At 30.7% G+C, this 9,197-nt stretch overlaps 1 protein-coding gene and 1 pseudogene across 1 annotated transcript; one reads left to right on the top strand and one right to left on the bottom strand.

Moving 5' to 3' along the window:
• Positions 1-514: 514 nt before the first annotated feature.
• Positions 515-2,534, bottom strand: LOC129895335 (stemmadenine O-acetyltransferase-like; annotated as a pseudogene).
• A 1,684-nt stretch (positions 2,535-4,218) lies between these two features.
• Positions 4,219-5,755, top strand: LOC129890479 (vinorine synthase-like). Its single transcript, XM_055966027.1, has one exon. It carries the CDS (start codon positions 4,286-4,288, stop codon positions 5,645-5,647), a length of 1,362 nt encoding a protein of 453 aa, XP_055822002.1. The 5' UTR covers positions 4,219-4,285; the 3' UTR covers positions 5,648-5,755.
• The last annotated feature ends 3,442 nt before the right edge of the window (positions 5,756-9,197 follow it).

Here is a 9,197-nt window from a genome sequence, read left to right as displayed (position 1 = left end):
GATGACTTTGATGTTTTGACACAGATTTGAATGGAGCTTAGAGATGCTCTGATACCATGTAGAGATTTAAAGAATGAGAAGCTGAAGATTAAGAGAATTTCTGTGTGTATTTTCATCAAAATATACATCTACTTATACACAAGTTGCTGCAACCAATTGTAATATAGACAAAGAGAAATGGGTTGGTTTTGTCCCATTCTAACTTGTCATTACTTTATTTTATTTACCCATAACTATATGGGCATAGTCATATTTTAATTTGACTGTGTTGTGTGGACAGGATGAATCCACTTGTAGGGACAAGATGAGGCCACGTGGTGGAAGATTATCATATCATCAGAAGAAGTGGAAGAGACTTCTTGAGGCTTCTGTCTTCTTCTTCACTCTTCTTCTCATTTGTCTTCTTCATTCCTTTGCTCCTTCTTCTGCTCATTCTTCGTCTGTTTTCTTCTTTATCCAACATATCTCCACAGACTTATTATGAAAATAACACAAAAGACCGACTCTCAGGGACCTAAAACTCAAAGAAATCCTTGATATCAGTGTCACATTCAAATAAATGCATATTAATTTGCTTCAAATCCTATTTCCACATTCTGCATCATACAACCAGCAAAACTCTCCATGTCTTGACCCAAAATGCATCAAACATGGTTTTCCCCAACCAAAATCAGCTTCTTGTATAGGAAATCTACACAAAGTTGAACTTGCGTACATGTCAATTTCATCAGTACTATTTCCCCAGTCTTGTGCTAGGAAACTTCCATTATATGTATTTGCAACGGCAGACACTACGTCCTCTAGTGAACTCTTATCACAAACAATAATAGTTTCCTTCACCGTGTCGCGAATTAATGTCACTAATTCGTACAACTCAGGCATCTTCTTGTTGTGATCCCCAAGTACGAATTTTACAGGGACGTCAATTATAAGATTCCTGAATGATTTTTCTACTTGAGGTAAAGAAATCAATCTAGTTCGCAAGTTTACTGGGATGCCCTTTAAGGAACGTCTTAGATGTCTGTGTTTCTTCTTTTAAACAATGACCAGAGTCCACCATAAGAGGGCTATGATCATTTCAACTCTTGAGGGCTTAAAGCATAAGTGATCCACAACTTCTTCTATGAGTCTTGAAATGGAATCTTCGTTGATGTGTAGCCTTTTGGCTACTAATGTAGTATCCATACGATCTTCATGAGGAACACGAGGCAAGAGAAGTTTCGATAAGTCTCTTGGTGGGAAAACATGAGCCAAATTAAAGTTCATGAAATCGATCTTCTCTACAAGAATCTCCATTCTGCACACTTTGGACCACTCATTAATAATATTAAAAGTTGAGTAACCATCCATTGCAATTATGTGCACGTGGCTCATACATAGAGCCAAGCTATTGTTAGTAAACTGTATTGTAAATATTAAAAACAGTAACAACAACTAAAGGTAATAAAACACAGTGTGTCCTTAAGGAAATTATTCCCCTCAAAGTACCCGAGATTTTGGAATATTTCCTCCCAGGATAGAACGATTTACTCACCAAAGTAGAGGTACTGCAAATCTTTGATGACTGCGAACTACTTGAAGGATGTATATCACACGATTTTAGGAAGTGCAGAAAGAAGAAGAAGAAGATGTTATTTCAGAATTTTCGTATGGAACATTCTGAGGATTAACAGATATATATAGACTGTTTAGCCGTAGCCGTAGCCGAGCCGAGCGACGATGACGACGGCGCGAGGGGAGACCCTCTTCTTGACCCTTTAGCAACATGAAGGAGTGTTTCTACTTTTAAGTAGGAGACTTTTCATTTCCACCACCTATGTGGGATCAAAGCTTATTTAATAAAGCAAAAGAGAACATGTCATTTTCCTCTCCACTTCTTTTTCCCTCAATTTCCTATTCAAACTATCAATTAAACCCAACAGCTATCACACTCGAATTCTGTGATTTGGACAATGACAATTGGTAAGGTGAACAAGTTGGATTCATCTACATTCCAAGTATCTTGAGGCCAACAAAGCAATGCAACGTCCAAAATTGTATACCACTGCTATGGTGCCGATTGATTCACTACTTCAGCATCGTTATCGGACATTGCAGTTTAATAATCTGACAAGAATTTTGACCCGAATGATTGGCAATGATGAATCCATCCTTGTGTGCTTTCTCAAAAAATTCATTAAGTTTACTATTTACCTTTGCTTTTAAGAATTTAACCCCTTGGTCCTGGAGTCATCCTCGATAAATCTGCCAGCGATGGGATAAACATGGGTTAAAAATCTAGATAAGGATTGCTCAAATTATTCTTGATCATGAGTTGCATAATTATAAGTGTTCTTGGTAAGAGGAGGATAGAAAAGAAACAAGGTATATGTTCCAACTCAGATATTTGATCAAAGAAAGATAATTAATTTGTAATTTTGTAGATGATTTGGAATTGGTGAAGATGGTTTTATGAATTTTGTGGACATGATTTCAACTTCCATGTTTTCTTTTTGAAAAGCGATATATATATATATATATATATATATATGCATAATGCATGGTTGGTAGGATTAAGCAGGACACGCTCAGGGTATGATTAACAATGCCATATTAATAAATAATTTATTACAGTTGATATGGCCTATAAAATATCATAGTGAAACACGTGATTATTGGTTGATGTCAGGTTTTTTTCTTTGAAAAACGTGATTATTAATCGGGTTTTAAAAAATAAAAATATAGTATTTGAATGAGCTTAAAATTTTAAGGTGAATTTTGAATTCTCAAAAAGTCTACCTCCAATATATTATACATACCGTGCAATATCAAATTTGAAGTGTTGAGGTGTCTAGAGATGTACACATTCTTAAAATTAAAGTGTTTACTTATCAATTGAGATTAAGTTTAAATATCTGTTTTTGTGTTATGTCAAATTTGTAATACGATCAAAAAGTTATCCTATTGTAATAAACTAAAACTATATTAATTTTTGTTGAAAAAATAATTAATCATAATATTACTGTATAACTTAAATCCTACTTACCATGTTTATAATTTTTTTTTTTACACTTACGACATTATTTGTTCCATTTTCAATAATATGGCATTGTTAATTGTTAGTTTTAGTATTTTAACATCAATATTAAGTGATATTAATTTGTATAAGTGGCATATGTTATAATTTTTTCTTTAGTGCATAAAAATGCCTTTCATTATCATCTTTAGTTAGTGCAAGATTATTCATTTCATTATATTTTTTTAACCTAATTATCACTAATAAATGGTGCACTAAATCATTTTATTATGTATTTTTTAACCCAATTATCACTAATAAGTGGTGCACTAAATCATAATGGTGTACTAAATGATAATGATGACATTCTATTATTTTTTCATCTTTTGAATGATTTCCTCTTCTATAAATAGAGAGGTCTTCTTTGTTTTGAAATGTAAGAAAACATTGAGTGTATTAAGTTTGTCAAAAAAGAGAGTTCTTATTAGTTGAAGGGATGTGTTCTTTTTTGTGGAGCTTTAAACTCAACTCTTGTCCAGAGTTTGTTGAGTTACATTTTGTGATAAGGCTGTTGTATCTTGGATGGAACAAGTCAAAAGGACTACTGCTGGATAGGTGAAAAAAAATTGTTGCAGTGGGCTTGAATCTTCTTAAAGAGAGCGAGATATCCACGCCTCTGTCTAGAAGAAAGTTTATTTTTATTTTATTTTATTTTTCAATTGTAATTTGTAATCATGTAAAATCAACAACATTAATTATACCAATTACCATGAGATTGTCCTGCTTAATCCTACCTGCCTGCCATGTATATATATGTTTATTTTATTGGGACTCAGTCACCTACCATGGTGACTTTTTTAAAAAAAAAGATTGATTCGAAAATAGGAAAAGCACAACAATTGGTGAGAATGGATATGGTAGGATTCTGATAAATTCATTTTTAATCATTTAATAATAATTTGATTTTAAATTTCTCATTTTATTTTTAATAAGATGATTTACATTTATATTACATAAATTGAAACGAATCGAATTTGTGGACACATATTCTTTTGTCTTGTCCTTTTTATCATGTGAGGCGTGATTTTTACATTATGTTCGATGAAAAATAAGTGAAAAAATTATATTTTGTGATATAAATTTTTCATTGATTCGCGATAAAAAAAATACTCCTGTGGATATCATATTTAGAGGCCATATTTTTTGCTATATAAAGGGGAAGACTGGAGTGCCTCTACATATATCTTCTTCACTTCTTTGTTTAATTTCTCTTTTGCTATATATATACACATGGCTTTTCAAAAAGAAACATGCATGGAAGTTGAAATCACGTCCACAAAATTTATAAAACCAGCTTCACCAACTCCAAATCATCTACAAAATTACAAATTATCTTTCTTTGATCAAATAGCTGATTTGGAACATTTACCTTTTGTTCTTTTTTATCCTCCTCCTACCAACAACACTTATAATTATGAGTCTCATGATCAAGAACAATTTGAGCAATCCTTATCTAGAGTTTTAACACATGTTTACCCCATCGCTGGCAGATTATCCGATGACGACTCGATATCCTGTCAGGATCAAGGGGTTAAATTTGTAAAAGCAAAGATAAATAGTAAACTCAATGAATTTCTTGAGAAAGCACACAAGGATGTCAACCTTGCATTGCTTTGTTGGCCTCAAGATACTTGGAATGTAGATGAATCCAACTTGATCGCCTTACCAATTGTCATTGTCCAAATCACAGAATTCGAGTGTGGTGGCTTGGCTCTATCTATGAGCCACGCGCACCCTGCAATGGATGGTTACTCAACTTTTAATATTATTAACGAGTGGTCTAAAGTGTGCAGAATGAAGATTCCTGTAGAGAAGATTGATTTCATGAGCTTTAATTTGGCTCATGTTTTCCCACCAAGAGATTTATCGAAATTTCTCTTGCCTCGTATTCCTGAGGAAGATCGTGTGGATTCTAAAGTAGTAGCCAAAAGGCTATACATCAACGAAGATTCGATTTCAAGGCTTAGAGAACTAATCGGAGAGCTATGCTTTAATCCCTCAAGAGTTGAGATGATCATAGCCCTCTTATGGAGGGCTTTCATGTGTTCTTCAGAAAAGAAGCACGGTCATCTAAAACGTTCTATAATGGGCGTCCCAGTAAACTTGCGCACTAGGTTGATTTCTTTACCTCAATTAGCAAAATCTTTTGGGAATCTTGTAATTGAAGCCCCTGTAAAATTCGTACCTGGGGTTCACAACAAGATGCCTGAATTGCACGAATTAGTGACATTAATTCGCGAAACAGTGAAGGAAACTATTATTGCTTGTGACAAGAGTTCACCAGAGGACGTAGTGTCTGCCGTGGCAAATATATATAATGGAAGTTTCCTATCACAAGAGTGGGGAAATAGTATTGATGAAGTTGACGAGTACACAAGTTCAAGTTTGTGTAGATTTCCTATACAAGAAGCTGATTTTGGTTGGGGAAAACCATGTTTGATGCATTTTGGATCAAGGCATATTCAGTCTTGCTGGTTGTATGATGCAGAATGTGGCAATGGGATTTGTGTGCAACTGGATTTGAAGGAAGTTAATATGCATCATTTATTTGAATTATGTCACACTGATATCAACGATTTCTTCCAGTTTTAGCCTAATTACGTCCCTAGGGTTGGGAATTTTGTTTTTTCTTTTTGTTATTGTTATTGTTGTAGTCTTTTTGGATTTGGTAATAATAAAGTTGCATCCCTTGTTTCGTTATTGTTGGAGAATATTTTATTTTTTAGATATCAACGAATTCTTCCCGTTTTAGGTCCCTAAAGAGTCTGTTTTTTTTTTCTTATCATATGCTTCTTGAGTACCCTTGTTGTTTTAACCAAATGACCTTCGTGTGATTGCGTCCAGCAGGATCAGGTACTCCTTCTATTTATTTTTATTTGTTATATTTTGCTTGTCGATAGTAAAATTATATGAACTTAGACCAGTATGTTAAGATGTATTTTTTTTAGAAAATATAAATTTGTTAACACAAAACTAAATATATATTATTTATTAGACGACGGGCCTTTTTCCCTTGAGAGTAGTTATATCTACCCTTGAAATTCAAGACCAGATGAAAGAAAATATGTGATTTTTATTATATACTATATAGTTTGGTATATACGTGTAATTTAAATATTATTTAATTAATTGTATGTGTCAAGAAACTAATATAAGAAAAGTTATAGCCAATGAATTTGCATTTTAAATTCAAATTTATTCTTAATTTTTTTATCTTTATAAAATAATTCTATTTAAATATTTTTTAAAAATAAAATCTAAATATTTATTATAAAAATATAATCAAACGCAGCTCTAATTATTTTCATGGTCAAGGTAATTAACACCCATGAAAATAATTCAGTTCTCAAGGTAATTAACATTATCGAGGCAAGATTTCAATGTTGGTAGGTGGGAATACCTAACGTTCTCACCGCTTCTCTGTACTCACTCAGTCTTAAAATTATGTGCCATATTGTTTTATACGCTTTTTTATAAAAATCATTAATTAGGAGAGATATTTATAATTTTTAAGAATATCTGGTAAAGTTGTTGTCATGTGATCGGGAGGTCATGAGTTTATGCCTGGAAACAGCCTCTAGCAGAAATGCAAGGTAAGGCTGCGTACAATAGACCCTTATGGTCAGGCCCTTTCCTGGACCCTGCGCATAGCGGGAGCTTTATTGCATCGGACTGCCCTTTTTACTATTAAACATAAAATTTAAAAAAACAAAACTAATGTTATCTTAAATTTTTAAAATAATATATAATTTAAAATATCTATTTTTAAAAAATTATGATAAATATTTTGAATCAGAGGTTAATATTTAAACGTGGTAGGTGGGAAGTAGTACCTAACTCCCTATCAAGCACGTTCATGTTTATTTGAAAAAATTTTGTTTTTGAAAACATTGAATTTGTATCATATAATAGATCCCAACCTACTATATATTGTACAGTCTATAATTAGACAATAATTAAATTTGACGGGGACAGGTAAAAAATATAGATAGTTGAAAGAAATTGTATAATCAATTATTTTTAGTAAGGACGACAACTAAATTATTTTGTAAAATGTATAAATGCTTTAATTATGATATAATGGCACATAAATAGATAAATATAAAATGAAGATATATTATATCTTAAATTTAAATAAGGTAAAATAATCAAAATTTTTCTTAATTACGTAATATTTTTTTAAGTAGCATATAAAACAAAAATTCGACTATAATTTAAAATTGGGTGAAAATGTAAACGAACTTTACCTCTACGTTATATAGATAAAATAGTTATTTCTAAATGACATTTGACTCAGATAATGCACAAAGTAAATTAAATGTCAATTTTAATTTTTAAACTAATACCAAAGCTAGTGGGATCATATATATATATATATATATATATATATATGTATATATATATTATTAGCTCCAATGTATGTAAGAATTGCACATGATTTTCATGTTAGAATATTTCCGTAGAGATTTGATTCTGTTGTCTGTTACAAATATTTTTTTTTTGAAGGCTTTTCAGTTTTCACGTGATACATATATTGTTTTTTAGTTTGAACAATTTAATTTTTAATCGAAATAATTTATAATTATAAAGGTTTTTTATAATTAGTAGGATCCATAAGAATAGTTTTAAATAGAAAGTATTAGTAATAATTAGGACTATTGATATTAATTATGTTGAAATTATTTCGTATGCATTGTTTGATATGATGTATTAGAATTAACATGTATTGCATAAATTGTTTTTAAAAATCTTACAAAAATTCCTTCCACAAATACGATTTCGGAAAGAATGTAAACAAGGCTTTGAAGGTCGTAATTGTATCTTTAACCATGCTAAGTCATGCGTTGCTAATATCATGATTTATCATGTATTAGTTATACATAATATAATATCAAATAGAGTGTGTATCATTAGTTATACATACGTCAAAAAAGTACTATATCAAACAGGATATTAATAATATACAAAATTAATACATGCATTTATTTTAATGCATCCTACCAAACGATGTCTAAATGCCCTAGGCTTAAAATAGTGTATCGGGTGAATCATCGGATATTTATGGTCAACAATTTGACTTATTGATCGTCAGTTTTAACACATGTAGTATTAAACTGCTAACGAAACCAATAAATAAAATATATGAGATCGTTTACTATTTTACTTCATATATTTTTCTTTGCACGTTTTAAAAAAAATATTAATTAATAGATAATTTTATTAATTGTTTTTATTCATACTTTGATCTCAATTTAATATTATCTTCTTTTTCACCGCATTAATCTCTCTCCAAATTTATTAAGTGTAAATGTGCAAACTAATATTCCTCCCATTTTAAGTTATTTGTCTGATTTTAATTTAACAAATAATTAAGAAAATAATTTTTTTTTTAATTTGGTGGTCATAAACATGTTATGTAAAATGTTGAAATTATAGAGTTGTCAAAAAAATAAAGAGACATTTTTTTAAAACAAACTAAAAAAAGTAAGACAAATAAATTAAAATGGAAAAAATAATATTATATCTTAACAATTATTTTTAGTAAACACGATAACTAAAATGGAGGAGAGTAAGAAATCATTTTCTTTTACCCATATGGTAGGTGCCCTGAAGAAATTATTTCCTCAATTTTTTTCGTAAAGAGTTGTTTGGTATGAGATATAAGGTATAATAATCTTACGGATAAAATGCATGGCTTTTTATCCTATAAATTATCCCATATATATGATGGAATAACTTATTACGAAATAACTTATTTCAAAATAATTAATTTCAAAATAACGTGCTCCCAACTAAATGACTAGTAAGAGTTAACAATAGAATGAACACTTTCCCAATATTATATATTATATTACAAACAGAAAGCAGTTTACACCTATCAACTTGTGTCTTCAAACTTCTAAAGTTTGGTCTCTTTCCCTCAATATTTTTGTCACATCAAAAAATGGATAGCCTTTGTGTTAATTTTAGTGACCAAATTCAAGTTATAATCATGTCCAAAAAACTCATAAAACCATCCTCACCTACTCCAAATCACCTCCAAAATTACAAATTATCTTTTTTTGACCAACTAGCTGAGCAAACACATATGCCTTTTGTTCTTTTTTATCCCAAAAACAACTCTAAAATTACCACTAATTCC

The sequence above is a fragment of the Solanum dulcamara genome, chromosome 1 (genome assembly GCF_947179165.1).
Source record: "Solanum dulcamara chromosome 1, daSolDulc1.2, whole genome shotgun sequence".
In the NCBI taxonomy this organism is placed as follows: domain Eukaryota; kingdom Viridiplantae; phylum Streptophyta; class Magnoliopsida; order Solanales; family Solanaceae; genus Solanum; species Solanum dulcamara.
Note: the sequence above shows the minus strand (reverse complement) of the source record. Positions and strands in the feature narration are given on the sequence as shown.

What these genes read in the sequence shown, in the direction of transcription:
- LOC129890479 (XM_055966027.1), top strand. Translation starts at nt 4,286, where the DNA reads ATGGCTTTTCAAAAAGAAACATGCATGGAAGTTGAAATCACGTCCACA.